This window comes from Trachemys scripta, chromosome 5 (assembly GCF_013100865.1).
Source record: "Trachemys scripta elegans isolate TJP31775 chromosome 5, CAS_Tse_1.0, whole genome shotgun sequence".
Classification (NCBI taxonomy): Eukaryota; Metazoa; Chordata; order Testudines; family Emydidae; genus Trachemys; species Trachemys scripta.
In genome coordinates, this window is record NC_048302.1 from 123352667 (window position 1) to 123370290 (window position 17624).

The 17624-nt window shown below is 38.6% G+C and overlaps 1 protein-coding gene across 6 annotated transcripts in view; it reads left to right on the top strand.

The window, feature by feature from the left end:
• FAM53A (family with sequence similarity 53 member A) overlaps nucleotides 1-17624 on the top strand; it is a 101968-nt gene that overhangs the window by 31188 nt on the left and 53156 nt on the right. For 3 of the 6 annotated variants that reach the window (XM_034771565.1, XM_034771571.1, XM_034771567.1), the window contains exons 2-4: nucleotides 4075-4322; nucleotides 12456-12510; nucleotides 15482-16284. In XM_034771565.1, the coding sequence (XP_034627456.1) occupies nucleotides 4245-4322; nucleotides 12456-12510; nucleotides 15482-16284 (936 nt within the window). In that variant the 5' untranslated portion in view covers nucleotides 4075-4244. Of the gene's footprint in view, nucleotides 1-2757; nucleotides 3140-4074; nucleotides 4323-6785; nucleotides 6889-12455; nucleotides 12511-15481; nucleotides 16285-17624 lie in introns of those variants that run through there. The other 3 variants (XM_034771566.1, XM_034771570.1, XM_034771569.1) reach the window with 3 other exon arrangements.

Genomic DNA, 17624 nt, shown 5'->3' on the forward strand with positions numbered 1-17624 from the left:
ACTCAGTAGCCTGTATAAGAAGTGACAAAGCAGACTGGGATTAGAGCGCTGTGCTGTAGTTTGTCCAGCGAACGGGGGGGTCTGAATTGAAACGGGGAAGGAAAAATTGTTGAAGCTTCGGTTTGGTGGAATGAACCGCTCTAATCGATGAATGGTATAAAGAACTGTGGATGCCTATGTATGAGAACACGTCAGTTAACATGCAGGTTACCTCAAAATAGTTACCTTTATAGGAAAACTTTTAATTTTTAGCAGTGGTCTGAGTGCTGTCATAACCACACTGAGATGTCTACTGTAGTCTCTCACTCTGTGATTACGAAGTGCTGAAAGTTGGGATTTCCCAACAGGAATGACAGGAGCTGAAATCTAGTAGAAAGTTAAATTAGTCTGACTAATGTAATTTATCTTTGTAGTACATACTCTATCTTCCACAGCTTTGGTAAACCTGGTAACTTCTCACAGGTAACTGTATTGAACATGGGTCTCTTTTTAAAGTCTCACTTTGAATTTCCCAGTAGGATCAGCTTTGGGTGAAGGAGTGGGTGGGGGGAGAAGGAGGGAAGATACAAACTAGACCTATATCTATGCTTGTGGTTCAGTCTTATGAATGTACATGTACAGTAATGACAGTACATATGGAGGAAAATATAAACCGTGTAAATTGCCCAGTAGCAGAAAATTGCCTTAATGAGTATCCACTTAAAAAAAAAAAGGGGGGGGGGGGAGGGGAGAGAGGAACTTATCCATCTTTGTGATTATCTGGAACTAATAAAGGTGACCGCTCCCTGATGGCTGGTTGCTTAATCTGAGTTTGAAATAGTGTGCCATGCTAGTTCAAGAATTCTTTTTCTCGATTTAAGTTGTGGTCTGGAATGTCCAATTGATTAAAAATTAGTATCCAATAGCCTTATCCACTCCACTTACTTTGCATAATAAGATGCATTAATTGAACTAAGGTTTAAGATTCTACAATATGATGCAAAGAAAAACCTTTAGTATATAGTCTTGTTCTAGCTGGTACTTTCTATATCCATTATGTAAATGTTCCTTTGTGTATCATCAGTCACTTTTTTCTCTGCTAGTTTGATTGGATTTGCCTACCTGTCCTTTCTAAGCAGATGATTTTGTAAGTATTTGCACGACTCTACTTACAGAAGAAAAGGGAAAGGAGGTGGAATGAAACTGCAGCTGAAAAGCTTAGCAGGAGTTGGTGGCTGCCCTTCTGGAGTAATTGTCCTATGATAGTTTCTTAATCTGAAAGCCTTTGCATTAATATGTCAAAATGAAATATCTTTTAATAACATATACTCCTCCTCTGAATTGATGGACGCATAGTAAACGGCAAAACCCAACTTCAGATAAAATGCTACAGCTTTCTAGACTTTGTGACAGACTCCTTTTCTTGGGTATGCCTACTTACTTCCAGTGAAGTCAGTCAGGTTGCCTGTGCATAACATTTGGCTGTGTGCATGCATTTATAGATATAAGAACAGAATATGAAAGCAGCCTTAAGTTGTGTTGTATGGTATGGCAGACACTTTAAAAAAACACCACCACACTCTTCTTAGTGATGAGTGCATCAGTGCTCTGTAGGAGTTTTTTTCAATTTCTGATTCAGAGATTTGATTGGATTTCAGGAGAGGCATTGGCAAACGTTTTGAGTCTTGGGTGCTTATAAACGAAGACAGCATTGTGCTTTTCGCTTGCATTTCTGTAGAAACAGACCAGTGAAGCTTTAGTGCTCCTAGGAAGCATCCAAGTGTTATCCTAAACAATACCTACTTCATGGCAAGTAAAATCAGAGTGGAGTGAGGGGCAGGAAGAGTGACAGCAGCGTATTTATATTATCCCAGCAATTTTACTGTTTCCAAAGAGATCTGCTGTTATGTAGGGCTATAATATGGAATTATATTCTCAGGATGTACGTCTAGGTGACCGGTTTAAAGATAATTAGGCAGTATTGTATGGGTAATACCTAGGTTTTAAATGGCTTTAACTTAAATCATGTACCCAAATAACCTCTGGCTTACTATTAGCAGTTATTTAAGAAACTGATTAGTATATGCGGAAAATACCGGACATATTTAAAATATAAATACAATATGTTGAAGTATGTTTGTAATATAAATTTACAAAATAATCACTTATTTTCCAATATTCCTTAGATTAATCTGTTTTTAATCACAAATTGTATGCAGTGTTGCTGTGTCGGTCGGTTAGAGACAAGGTAGGTGAGGTATTGTCTTTTACTGGATCAGCTTCTATGGGTGGGCGAGACAAGCTTTTGAGCTTACACAGAGCTCTTCTTCAGGTCTGGGAAACGTACTCAGAGTGTCACAGCTAAATACAAAATGGAACAGATTGTTTACCATACATGGTTAACACACATTTCAATCTGCTCCATTTTGTATTTAGCTGTGACATTCTGAGTACGTTTCCCAGACCTGAAGAAGAGCTCTGTGTAAGCTTGTCTCTCTCGCCAATAGAAGTTGGTCCAATAAAAGACATTACCTCACCCACCTTGTCTCTTTATCACAAATTCAAATATAAACGTTTTTTTAAAAAAGTATCCTGTTGAATGCAAACAAAACTTGTTGATGGTTTGGTGCCTCTTTTAATTTGTTGCGTCTCTTCCTGTTTGGCCATTCCCAACATTGCAAAACAATTTTGAAGAGTAAACAGTCTTTGGTTACTTTACATTTGACTTGCATCTCTGAATATGTGCTTGGGTATAAATAGCTCTCTGTTCCAGTTTTGTATAAATGCAAGTGTAGCATCTCTTCCTGATGCTTCACAAAGCACATGGTTTAAAGTGAATCAGTCTCACTTATTAATCATTTTTATTTGGTACTATAAATTTACATGATGTGTTTACAAAGGCAGTGTGATGTGTCCCTACGTTTAAAAGTGGACAGTCTGAAATAAGTAAGCTAAGATAGGGGACAATAGTTCACTGAAGGTTGGGTGTAGAGAAATTATTGCTGAGACAAAGGTAGAAGTTAGTTTGGAAGCCTAGAGGGGTCTAAGGTAGAAGATGGAAAACCAAAAAAGAAGAGAGATTTACATCATTGCATGGAGAAGTGCAAGGAACAAGAGGAGAGTTGGAGAAAACGAGCAAACATGATGGGGGGTGGCTTTGGTAAGACTGTTCTTGATGTAAGTAGGTAGCTAATGATCTTCGAAGAAGAGGCGTGATGAAAGAGAGGTTACTTTCTGGGCAATGGTGATAGTAGGGATAGCAAAAATAAAGGTAGGTAAGGGCTGACCAGGGACAGCAGTGAGCTTACTGTTGGTTTCTCTTTATTGCTCACCAAGGAAATGTTCTCTTCACTTTAAAATGTGTATTTAGAATGCACGTTTACCTTTCAGTCAGCTTTCTGTTTTACAACTCTAAGATCCAATTTTAGCTGAAGATCAGTAATTATAATAGTTAAATATACATTTTTATAAGCGTTATTGGTCTCTATACATATGTACCTAGAAATATAGGGAAGCAGAAAATGTATTCAAAAAAACCTCTATCCCATTCTGTTCATACACATACAAATCTTTCAGCTAGATCTGCCAGAGGGGCCTATTTGGGAAACATAATATCCATTATGTTGAATAGCCTGAAGATCTTTCCTGTTTTACGAAACAAGATTCTACATTTGTTTGTCCTTCCTCTTATATAAACTTGCTTTTCTACACACACCTGTCACTAATTTTGCTTTAGTGATTTTTTTTTTAATGAGAGAAAGGAGTCTTTCGATAGAGCATACTGGTTGCTATATAGAATGTCTTGTGGGAAGAGAGAAAAATAAGGGCTGACAAGCAAAATTACTGAGATGTGACTTCCGCCTTTGTGGTGGTAATTGTCAGTGATCAGTATAACAGCAGTAGGAGCCATACTTCGTGAAATGAGACCTGTAATCTGTGAGGCAAGGGGAAAAAAATGCAAGATAAATTTGGGAGTACTAACATCTTTGGCTATATGTGAAAGGTCCTTAAGTATAAATCCAGTTATTGTAAAGAATTTGTTGGGTACAAAACTGACTTTTTTTTTTTTTTACTTCCTCCCCTCCAACTTTACAGAAAAGCAGACATGATACACTGAAGGCCTTTGGATATAAACTTTGGCAGTAAGATGGAAGCATAAATCTTGAGATTTAGAACAGAACCAGAAATGGCTCACGAATACTGAAACAGGGACACAGAGGAGCCTCCAACACGTCTGTGTGAGCAGTGGCAAAGAGACAACTACCATGGTAACACTAATAACGGAAAAGCTGCAGAACCAGAGCTTGGACGATCTGACATGTAAAACATACAATATTCACCTGGTAAGGACATGCCAAACTACCGTGTAAGCTTGTTGAAGTAGTAGGTAGTAAAGAAGCAGCATTCATAAAATACACACCAAAGCCAAGAATGGAGGAATGAATTAAATTATGGATTTATGTTGGGACAATGGGTGAGAGTTCCTAAATGTAGGAGGGAAGTGAAGCAGGGGTCCTGTGGAAAGAGAATATGTAGTCATGTAGCTGAAGACTGTATCATAATGCATATTTGCAAGGGAGCCAAATTGAGGTTGCACAGGCAGCCACAATTCTGTTTCCTAACATTTGAGTGCTTGACTTTGCCACTTCTAAGGTTCTCTTAGTGTATATGTTTTGTGTATAACTTGCTTGAGGTTAGAGGGAAGCAAGGACGGTAAGTGTTGCATTGTAGATCAGGAGAATCTTATTTTTAAATTTCTGTAAAAATGTGCCCCTTAAATTTTGTTTGCCTCATTTATTCAGAGAACTTTCTCAAGTAATATGAATACTAGTTAGAAGGCATGGTTATGTGCTTATGGTGGGCCTTGAGAAGATATGATGAAATGCTAGAATGTTTTGTCTGCAAAGATAGTAGATGCTTTCCTTGCAGCAGAGATGCCCCAATTGCAACCTTCATTTATTCACCTAGTTCTACTGCAGGAACTATAAAGCAGCAAACTTTTGTTGTTTTTGTTTTGTTTTTTTTAAGATGTGTAGAACACACAGCTTTGTGGTGAATTATGATATGTCTTTGAGTGGGAGCAATCTGCTACACCAGGGGTGTGCAAACTTTTTTTGGCCCAAGGGCCACATCAGGGTTGCAAACCTCTATGGAGGGCTGGGTAGGGAAGGCTGTGCCTCCCCAAACAGTCTGGCCCCTGCCCCCTCCTACTTCCCGCCCCCTCAGAATTCCTGACCCATCCAACCCCCCCCGCTCCTTGTTCCCTGACACCCCCCCCCCCGTCCCTAACTACCCCCACCAGGATCCCACCCCCTACCCAACCCTCCCTGTCCTCTGACTGCCCTGACTCCTATCCACACCCACACCCCCTTACAGGCCCCCTGGGACTCCCACACCTATCCCGTCCCCCCAGAATCTCCACCCCAACCAACCGCCCCCTGCTCCTTGTCCCCAGTGTGCCCACCGCTGTGCTACACTTTCATTTTTAGCACATTGGTTTGACTCCTTGGCTAGTAGCTATCATTTGATGGTGCTTTGCTCTGTGAGAAATAAATTCTAGAGGGTGACTGCCATGGACAATTTCATCAGAAATACTAAGGGTTGCATGAGTTTGAAGACTGAGCTAGCTTTTCACTCTTACTGGTGTACTCACTGAAGATTTAGGAATAGGGATACACTTGTAGGGGTTGAGTAGAGAAGCATATACTCTGCTTCAAGGGCTGTATCTGGTCTGTGGATGACAGTGCTATGCATCTAGCAACGTTCACATACCTTGTATATTAGGTAATGGTGGAGCTCTGTATAGAGGGATCATTTAACAAGTTTGAACTAGGGGAAATGGGGAGGATGAACCAGGGTTACAGTAATTGTGGCTATTCGGTTTTGGCACTTAAACATCTTGAGTGTTCCCGTAAGCAAAACTTGGTTTTGTAAATCAGCTTACACCTTGCAGGTGATGAAACAGAAACAAGCTGCTTCCAGCCACACAGGGAAGGAGGGGGCAGGAAGAGATAAGCTCTGCAAAGAAACGGGCCAGGTTATTCTTTCCCCCTCTCCTATAAGCAGCTCCCATCCCTTCCCTTCTGCAAGGCTGCTGCTGGCCACATTCTGGTGTGAACCCTGGCAGAAATCAGGGAGGGGGGGACATGTGACCCCGCATGCACCCCACTTATAGAGTCAGTAAGATGCGGTACCAGGAGAGGCGGGCCCAGCTAGGCATGGAGGGTGGAGACTACTGGGCAGGGAGGGTTGGGTCAGTTGGTCACCCCCCTCACCCCCCATGTGAGAGAGGTGTACAGGAGTGTGTGTCACTTTTTCGCGTGAGGATAGGGGTGTGTGTCACCCCTGCCCGTGTGAACCCTAAATCCTTAAAGATGAGAAGGTAAATAAAGAATCCAACTATGCAGTATTTCTTTTTAACGGGCTCAGTCAACATGATATTAATTTGAATTATTTGTACTGCATAGTTCTGATTGATTGCAGTTGAACTCGCTTGAATAGGAGTAATTTTACCAAGTGTCCCATATTAAGCATAGGGAAATATGGTCGCCCTACTTATAAGCAACCACTTCTGCTAACTCCCATGAGTGGTTGCTCTTAGCATGTTTTACTGTATCTGAAAAAGGTGCTGATCAGCTTCATTCATTATGGGCCCATTGTATCCCTGCTAGATTTTAATAGACAAGAGACTAATCTGCAGGTGGTATCTTGACCCTCTGCTCATATCACTAGAAATTCCAGTGAACAGCACTGGCCAAGATGTACACTGAAAAGATTAAAAATTTGATCCATTTCCACCTTCTCAGGTCTCCCTTCCACCTGATACTTCTCTACTCTATGGAGATTGGTCGTTGTCTGATTCCTCCAAGCAACTTTATCCTTAGAAATGTTCAGATGACTTTTTTTAAGGTGCTTTGTTTGTTTGACTTGTTTTTCTGTAAGGTCACATTGTAAATAAGAAGCGGGCAGCATTAGCTCATGTAGATGTAAAGAAACTGGTTTGTCTTAGCGATTGACTGAACAAGAAGTAGGACTTAGTTGACTTGTAGGCGCTAAAGTTTTACATTGTTTTATTTCTGAGTGCAGTTAGGTTAAAAAAAAATCTACATTTGTAAATTGCACTTTCACGATAGAGATTCCACTATAGTAATTGAGGTGAATTGAAAAATACTATTTTTTACAGTGCAAATATTTGTAATAAAAAATAATATAAAGTGAGCACTGTACCCTTTGTATTTGAAGTACATATATTTGAAAAAGCTCCAAAAATATTTATAATAAATTGATATTCTATTACTGTTTAACAGTGCGATTAAAGAGGCGATGAGTCTCGACTAATTTTAATCTAATTAATTTGTCTTGCATTAATCATTTGAGTTAACTGTAATTAATTCACAGCCCTAATTTAAATTAAAAATATATTTAGTAGTATATATTTGCTGCCAAGTTTGAAAGAAAGTCAAACCATTGAACTGGTGGAAATCACTGGCTTAAGCGCCTATCACCAGAAATTGTTGAAGTGCTAACCTAGCTTGTGACAGCAGTTATCTCTTCTGCAAGTGCAGAAGAATATCTTCTTGATTTCAGTTCATTCAACTAGTTCAGGTCAGTGACTAGTTCATCCCAAGTTAAGAAACCAATTGGGATTTGAAAAAGCTGGAAGACTTGTTTTTACCCTTTCAATGCAAATAAAACTAGGTGTGAAAAGATGAGATCTATTAGTTCAAAAATCTTGAACATAGTGGCGGGAAATAATCAGTTCACTAACTACAGGTAATACTTCCTTTAATAAATCAGCTAACTTTATTAATGTGTTTTCCATTTAAACTTTATGTATCCAGCATCTTTAAGATGCTTCATTTAGCTAAAAAAATTTATAATGCTGCTCTTGTGCATTTTAATTGAATTTCCATCCAAAAGAGTTTGACACAAATCACAACTGAAAAATTAATCATCATATAATAAATAGTTACGCAGGCTCCCTATACAGTCCTAACGTATCAGTCACCATTTTCAAATGTTACTTTTTTTTTAAAAATATAAGTTAAGCTTATGTGATTGCTTAAATAAATTTGCATAGTTGTGGTTTATTCTCTTGGTTACTAAAAAAAAAAAAAACAAATTTAGTGTAAAATGTTATAATTGGTTCTAAATCAACATGTTTTAATGGTTACCAACCAGTAAAAATCAACCTTTCTTTAGACAAATAGCAAAAAAATGCTGTGTGTGTGTGTGTGTGTACACATATATTCTGGAAAAGGTGGTAGATATTTGATTAGTCATGACATTCTGGCCACTTAATTTTTGGAACTAATATTCTGGTTCAGAGACTGACTGATTTGTGTACAGAAATAGTTTTCAATGCCCAACACATTCTAAAAATCAGATCACATGTTTCAGGAGGACTTTGGGCGTGCTGGGTCTGAAGAATTGGATCCTGAAGTAGATTTACTGGTGAGTGGAATACTCAAGAGAAGACTAGATAGCTCCTCCAGTAGCTAGGAGAGAGCATGGACTCAAGGGCCAAAAGGGGAACTAGTAGCATTGATGTCTTATTGTCTCGCCCTTTTGTCCTTTAGGAAGAGGAAGCCATAAAACTAGGGGCCATGCTAGTGAGTCAGAAAGGCGTGCTCTGCCTGGGTTCTGTGATCTTTATATCTGGAGCTATAAATTAGACTTGATCATTTCTGACTGATATGAAAGTATATCTACAGAATGTGCTGAAAATACATTGCAGTCCCCTTGGGTTGCGGGTTTGGCCAGGGAGCTTTGTAAACTCTTTTTTTCCTTGAGCAAATGTGGCTGACATACAAAATAAGTTTATCCAAGCCGGTAAGAATCGTCAGGTTTTGTCTGCTGGTACTGTTGCTTTTGGTCTGATGGTTCTCACGTTGGGGCTGCTTTTTTTTTTTTTTTTTTCCTCCATGGAAGTGAGCTATGGTATGTGAAGTAAGGAAGGAAATGCTGAATAGCAGTACCTATGACTTCAGGTTTTAAGATATTAACAGGCGAGTGTGAATGTCTTCGGACTCATAACCAAGGTAGGAGAAGGCTTTTAAACGAGCCAGCACTACTTAGGCTAGTACGTATAGAAAAATTTGCAGTGGAAGGGTCTCCTGGACCCAACCACCAGTGGAAAGCTTTGAAGGCTAGATTTGGGAGATGGCTTAATTAAATATCCCTTGGTTCATTGGCAGTGCACGTGCATTTGAAGGTTCATACAGTAAAGGTCTTATCATGGTGGTATCTTAGTGCATCCACAAAGGACCCAATGACTTCTTCTCCCTTTCCTAGATGATATGTTGGCTTTTTTGTTTTTGTTTTTTCAAGAGAATTATTGAACCCTGGTCTGCAAAGAATGAGTATCTATTACAGTAATTACTAATGCAAGTAATTTATGCAAAAAAGTAACTTACCTGTGATTTGTGGTGTCCGAGGTGAATGCTTGTAAAGAATCAGTCGAATCATTTCCCCCTCATCTATGAAGAGTTGTTTGCAGGGGAGAGAAAGAAAGAGAACTGATGAAGGTAGCTGTGATTTATTAGACAGTGCCTCTGATCTGTATTGTACTGTGTAAGAATGATCACCATGTTCTCCAGACATTTGTATTAGATGTTTTTTCCACCTCTTAATTACATTATAACTGTTAAAGATCTAATAGGCTGGCTAAGATTGCTTGGTTTACAAGTGGTTAGAACATAAAGCTGATCAAATAACTGGACTGTAAATATTTTAAAACTAAATATATTCTTAACAGATCTCTCTTGAATCATCTGGGCATTCAGTTAATGATGGCCCATGCAAGAAATTTGGGATCAAGTCTGTGATTTGCTATTGGTTTTTTGGCCCTTCTAAATATATGGTCCAAATTTGAGCCCTTAATCCAATTGATTCAGGTTTTTTGGATTTCTTAGTCATTTTTAAAAAAAAACTGTTTAAAGATTTACTTACATCTCAGTCCTTTACCTTTTTTGTGGTTGTAGATGCACAGTTTTCTAAGATTTAAATATTCTTGTTTCCATATCTTAATAGTTTGAATTTCCATAGCATTGTGCTTCACAAAATAAAATTTTGTAATCTTCCCTAAAATGCAAATACTGTACTTATAAAAATGGAATGAACATTCCACTGACTTGACATTTTTCAAGGGATGGTTTGGGACACAGGTTGACATTTTCTCCAAATGAGATCTTAAATTGTTTCTAGTTTTCCAGTGGGATTCTACTCCATGCCACTGCAAGGCATACAGATAATACTTTTTCCAGTTTAAAGCAAAAGACAAGGTATAATTGTTAGCTGATGGAAACTCATGAAGTAAACCTTGGTTTTCATTATATAATATGTTATAAACTGTGTGTATGTACACCCTCCTCCCCTGAGCTATGGTTTTCCCAAAAACTTGGTTCTGTAATTTTCTCTAGCACACAGATGTCAGTTGATAATGAGTATACTTGAAATGTCTATGGTAATCTGAATTTGGAGGGGGGAGGGGAGGTCTTTAAATAACCTATTTAAAAGTCTCTTTAAATTTGTCACATATTGTCACTCTATCCACAGTTGCTCCTCAAAACAATAATGGTGTGAGTTCCTATCTCAAATTAGTGGCTAAAACAGAGCACCTCACTCTTAGTTTAGCACAATTGATTATATTACATATTAATAAAATTATAGACTATGTAACTGGGAAAATTCAGTTTTACAAGATGAACATGAATGACATAATGCTCCCTACCAGTCTCAAGATTAAAACTTTGAAACCTAAATTAGTCCTGGAATCCTAAGACTCTTGCTGTTTCTGGAAAAAGATTTTGTGCTTTATTAAGTAGCTAGTTCCAAATGCATCTGCAGATATAGAAAATACAGGATAAAAAGTATAGACAAAAGTCTATAAAACATGCAGGCATTTTTGTGTGGTAGGTAGTGGGGTAGGATTTTTTTAAAGAAAGCAAACTGTCCTTGCACTACTCAGTATCTTAGTTGTGAATTTGAAGTTCAAGGTTTTAAAGCTGCCAGTTGCACTTTGGTGGTAAACAGCAAAAATGCTCCATTGCCCAAGGATGTTTACTTAAAACTGAACTTGTATCTGGAAGGAAGTCTCTGAACAATACTATCTTTTTTTTGGCTTAATACCGAAAACAAGGTCCAAAAACAGCTTTTAAAAAAAGGGCAGGTTTTTAAAATAATCTGTCCTTCCTCCCCATCCCTAGAAAAACTCTACAACAATCTGAGTTCTAGTAAGGTTATTAATTTGCCTTTTAGTTATTAGGAGGCTCGATATCAAGCTACACTACATATCTGACACAAATCTAGTCACTTTTCCATCTAAATTTATGATAACTGGGAGAAAAACATTGAGGCCTTGTCTACCGGGGTAAGTCAACTTAAGTTACGATACTCCAGCTACGTGAATAAATGTAACTGGAGTCGATATAGCTTAGGTTGACTTACCAAGGTGTCTTCACTGCCCTGCATTGATGGGAGACGCTCTCCTGTCGACTTACCTTACTCTTCTTGTGGAGCTGGAGTACCGGAGTTGACCTGAGAGCATTCTGCCATCAATTTAGCAGGTCTTCACTTTGCATCAATAGCAGCAGTGTCGATCTCCCCAGTAGTGAAGACAAGCAGCGTGTACAAACTCTCCTTACTATGCACTAGACTTGTTTCTAAGGATTTTATAGAATGCACATATAGTAACCATGCTTAGAAGCCATGTTAACATGATGTATCTGATCAATATTTGCAATGATTTGTGTGGAAAAAATGTAGCTATTCTTTGGCAACCATTAAAATTTATTGTGAAAAATCTACTTTTTAAAGGGCAAAATCCACAGATCTACTAAAAGATCAGTAAAACATAGCAAAATACACTCTTAAAGGGCAACAAATATTTTTCTCCTATAAATGCCATAATATGTTTATCCAGTCCTTAGTTATGTATTAATTGAATCTAAATTTGTGTTTACCTAAGACTGGAATGGCTTTAGTAAAGCTGTTCAGGTATGCTGAATTTGCAATACCATAGAAGCATGAAAATTCAGACAACAGTTTCTTAAATTTCAATTTCCTGCTGTTTTGATTAATAAATTTTAGGTGTGGATCCAAAGCTCTCTATTTTTTTGCCGGGGGTGGGGGGAGGGAAAGAGTTAGGGATAGATTCATTCAACTTTGGAATTACTTTATTTGGTTCATATTGCAACCCAGGAAATACTTGAACGCTTTTTGAAAGATATTTTGGATTCTTGTATAGTGTTGTACCAAAAAATGAACTTAATTTTTTTTAATTACCAGTAACTTAGACTGAAGATTATAGGTTTTTTTAAGACTCCCAACCAGAAACATGGTCATTCCATTAATTATTATATATATAGGGAAACTGGGAACTACAATATTTTAAATTTTCATTAAGGCTTGTGCTCACTGCCTTTCACACCATGTATAGTTGTATGGTGTTGAAATTTTTTTCTGATTAATTTCAGTACTCATCTGAGAAGCTGAACAAAAGTGGCAGCTTGTTCCCTTTCGAAATCAATGGTAAGTTTTTTGTATTCTCCCCCCCCCCCGAAATCATAACAGTGTTTTACTGAAGTAATTGTTATAATAAGCAGCCTTTCTATTGAAATAAGGTGGAGGGGATTGGAGCATGCTCTTATAGAGCCTCCTGGCTTATGTGGGTCTTGGAACAATACTGGGAATCACTGGTTGTTAATTTTTGTACTTGCTATCTGCTTTGCATAGTAGAACCCTTCTTACATGTTTTTGTTCAATATCTGTTGTGATGTATACCGTTTTGTCCTGTCAAGGCTTTCTTCAGAGCAGAAAACCACACATTTAACTTCTTTACACACCTTCATAAAAATAGGGCTTTGCAATATAGAATAAACCATATATTCGCTCTCAAATATCTGTTAACGTGATGCAAACAATCAAAGGCCATGTCCAGTGTCTTTTGATGTAGGAAAACCTGCATGTATGTGGTGGTTTGTGTGTGTGTTTTTGTCTTGGGATATCTGGTTACTGTTCTATGTTTCTGCTATTTTACTGCCATGTCATGGGTTGTTTTTTTTTTATATATCTTTGATTTATTGATGATGAGAAGTTGACATTTTACATCAGCTTAATTTCTTTATAAGGGGTGGTACATTTCATTTACTCAGTGGGATTGTCTCCTGAAATACTGATCTTTGTTTCTTTGAGGTTCCCAAGGGAACAGCAGTCACACAATCTTACAACAGCATCGTACAAACAACACTAGTCTCAGCACATTTACTGTAAAAATCATCAGTGACTTTGAGCAATTATTTCTGTTTTTTACATGAACCAGCCGTTGTAAGAGATCTTAAAACTAGATGCTAACAAAATTTGCATTACAGTAGTGTCTCAAACTCACAGACAGGATCAGGGCCTCACTGTATTAAGTGCTTTATTCACACTGAGTTAAGGATGGTTCCTGCTCTGAAGAGCTTATAGTTTAATTAAGGCAAAACACATATGACTTTACCCATCTGAAAGACTGGAGGAAGGAGGACAAAGGAATTCTAATAATATATATTTGCATAGGCCAGCTGTCTGGACAGTTATAGTTTTAAGTTGGAAGGGTCTTTTTGAGTAAACAAAATGTGGAAACTATTGGAAGACCCTACTGGCCATGTAGCATATACATCTTGTAGCTACTTGGGTTTACAACCCTCAAAGCATTTTAACAAATCATCTTTTGCCACTTTATATATATTTTATATATATATGAGAGAGAGAGAAACAAAACAAACAAACAAAAAAAAGACTAGCTGCAGTGGAAATATAAGAACTGCCATACTGGGTAAAACCAATGGTCTGTCTAGCCCAGTATCCTATCTCCCAACATGGGCCAGTATCACAGCTTCAGGGGGAGCATACTGAACAGGGCAGTGGGAGTGATCCACCCCGTTTTCCCTTCTGGCAGTCAGAGGTTTAGGGTCACCTGTGAACATGGGTTTGCATCCCTGACCATCTTCAAGATCCATATGTAAAATATTATTAATCAGTGAACCTAGACAACTTTTTACCTCCAGCTTTAAAAGTAATACTCTGCTCTAATACACTTCTAATGTAATGAAGATAAAAACTTCATCTTCTAATTACAGGCTTTAAAAACTTAGTTGGGAAAGACCTTTGGGTATCCCAAAACTTTAATTCATCCTTTATTACCACACCCTCCGGATGAGTGGAATTTACTTGGCTAATTGGTTTAAATTAGCAAATTTTCTAACCAAGCATGAAGAGCTGTTAACTGGCCAGCCGGACAATGATATGCCTTTCAATTTGCGAATCCTAGGCCTCTGTTGTAGTTCCTCTTACGCTTCACTCTATAATGTAGGGGAGCAGCTGTAAAATGTGCAAAATGTTCTCAAAGAAAAGCTTCACAAAAGAGTGAGGCTTGGCTGGCAGACTTTTTTTCTTCAACCCAGCATTGCCACTTCAGATCATAAGAAGTTGTACTCTATGGGCTGTCTGTATTCACAGTAAAATTTGTATGAGGTTTTTAAAAAGTGTAAAATAAGGGGAATGAAATGATGGCCTTTAATTTAGGGCTCTGAGGCTTTGTGTCATGGATATGAGTGGGAGGGACAAATGTCTCACTATCCAAAAAACAATCTTAACTAACAGTTCCTAAAATAAGAGTTCTCAGTGCTTTATTTTTAAAGCTTTTAGTCCCATTATAAAGAATGAACACACATCACATAAGCCTTGGATTTCCATAATGTAGTGTCTTGAAGGAAAAAACATTACAAACCTATAACTATTGGGCTTTACGTATGAAGTACATCTCCATAATGGAGGAAAACAAAATTATCTGTGGTCCTTATAGACTTAAAATGGTCATAGTTATCAGCTAGATTTTAATGGGTGTTAAGCAAAAAAAAAAAAAAACAACCCCAACCTGCTAGATTTTTCACAAGATTGGTTGAACCAGCTCAGCCCTACTCATCGTGGTTCAGTGCTACTGTTCTTAATGGCAATATATTTTTTGTAGTCTCTGGAGCAGCAATAACTTTGCCACTACTGCTTATTAATATCCATATTCTATTGTGCAAGTTTTGAATGTACAAAATGGTGTGCTGAGAGTACTATGCTTTGTAAGTGACTTAGAGCTAAACTATCCAGAGCTCTTAATGTGCAAAAGTAATTCACATTTTCACAGTTGCCATACTGAAGTACAAAGGTTGGGAATTAGGGTACAGAGTTCTAATGTTATTTCAGGAAGACTTCAAGAGAATTTGTGTATACTATTTTGTTTGTTTTACTTTGAAATACCGGAGTTCTCCAGTAGTAATCTTTCCCTTCAGAACTAGCTCATGTTAGAGGGTTGGGTTTTGGTGACGATGCAGAGTTAAGTGTCCCCGTCACAGCTGAGAGAACTAGGACTTCCAACTTGTTAGTTTTCACCCAAATAATATCTCTATTAATGTAAGCTAACTGTATCCTATTTTTTTTTTCTCTCGTCCCTTACATTTTTCTTTCTTAGAAGAGAGCCCTTGGAAAGCTTTAAATGGGGGTTGTCCAATCCAAGCTGACGCGACCAAAAATTCAGCTTACCCTTTCCCAGTGTGCCCATTCAGTAGAGGCACAGCTAACAACGTGAGTCTGCAATGGCAGCAGGAATCTTCCAGCACATCTATGGTGTCAGGATGGATAAGTGAACTAAACCTTAATGAAAACTCGGGGCAGCCATTGGCGCCGCCTACCAAACGCCACTGTAGGTCACTCTCTGAGCCAGATGAATTGGCTCGTTGTCGGTCACCATGGAAACCCGGCAGTTCAAAAGTTTGGACTCCTGTATCAAAGAGACGATGCAACAGCGGTGGCAGTGCCACCTTGCAACGCTGCAACAGTCATGGGAGTGCAAACTTACAGAGAAGCACAAGTATCAGCTTGCCACAAAATGTTCTGTCCTTAAATAACGTCTTCACTATCACCAGCTTCAATACTTCTCCAGTACCCCGACCTTCCTCTGCGAGCAGCGGCTTTGTGGACAGTAGTGAGGGAAGCACAAGTTCAAGTATCCGTTGGAATTCTGGAGGACCTTGTGACTTTAACCCTAGGCGTCGCCTCTCCCTCTCACAGGAGCACATCACTGAGACAGGAAACCTCTTGCCTTCAGCCAACAGCACTCCCACCTCCACACCAGAGCTCAGCCGGCGTCAGGGCTTGCTGAGATGCCGCTCACAGCCTTGTGTCCTGAATGAAAAGAAAAGCCGGCTAAAGCGCAGACGGGAGGAGGATGTACGGTGGAATCGTCCATCTTTAGACTTTTTTAAAATGACACGGGTGAGATTTTACTTTCTTCAGTAGGGTGTAGAAATGAATTATTGCATGTAGGCTATTCCTCGAAAATAGTTGGCTAAATCAAACTCTTCTGTTGGTGTGAAAGTCAGATAAATTGGTGTGTTAATATTGGCTTTTGTAATTCCAGCAATACAACAAGGCTTCTGCCACTTGCTAACTTCATGCCTTGTAGCTACCTATAACTCTCTACTACTAAGGCCCAGCTTGTGCACTGCAGCCTGTTTCTACAGCCTGTACAAAGGGTTGCATAAAAACACTTTTAACAGGGTTGGGGCTGAAAAAAAAAATTGGGGCTTGCTTCTGAAATGCCACAGCAACTTCAGGGAGGAAGTGAAGGGAAAAGTAGTCAGTTAAGTAAGTCTGTTCCCATGAGATGGGATTAGGTGCAGTAGTAAAACATTCTATTGTGGTGCAAATGTGTTCTGGTTTAAGTAATCCCTTATGGCTCTAATACCTCTGTAAGTCAAAGAAAAAATGAGGCAGAACATATATTGGCCGACTACAATAGCATAGATAAATGTGCATCAAAAAAATCCTTTAGGTGAATGCAATTAAAGAAACTGCTAATAAAGAGACAACAGTGGAAACAGATGTATCCTCATAGGGCTTCTCTAAACATTGTCCCACAGTACTAGAAAAATGCATTCTTTAGACCAGCTGTGCAAAATTTCCCCACTCAACTGGGTGTGAGAATTTTCTTTGAATGAGTAACTTCCCCCCCCCCCATTATCTACATAATCATGAGCTGGGGGAAGTGTAGACTTTGTACATGGGTTAACATTTTCATAACTATGCAGTGCTGATGTAGATTTAAGCATGTGCTGCAGTTAAAAATAGAATCCCATTGTTTGGTGTCCATGGGAGCAATATCAAGTACTATCACTTGGGCCATAGAAAGAAATCTGGCATTGTGGTGTCGTCATAGGTCAGCATCATCCACACCCTTTAACACGTCTTCCATAACCTCATTTGCACCAGCCTTGGAGAGGTTCATGTAACCTGCTTTCCTCTTCAAAATAGAGGTATCCTAGTGATAGCCTGGTGAGGGAGACAGTGTAAAAGGATGATCATGAAAGATAAGATGAGAAATGATGTGTTAATGTTAGCGTAAGAACTACCAAATCTTTCAAAGGAACAAGTTGAAAGGAGTGGGACCCTGGAAATCTGTGGTTACCATTTATTGGTGAATTTTAGATGAGGACATAGGGAAGTTCTGGTAAAGTGCTGTGGGATGAACTTTTAACTGTTGGATGTCTTTCAGCTGGACTGATTCTTACCTTTATTGTATTGTGGTAAGCAAAATTAATTTTGGCAGATCAAAT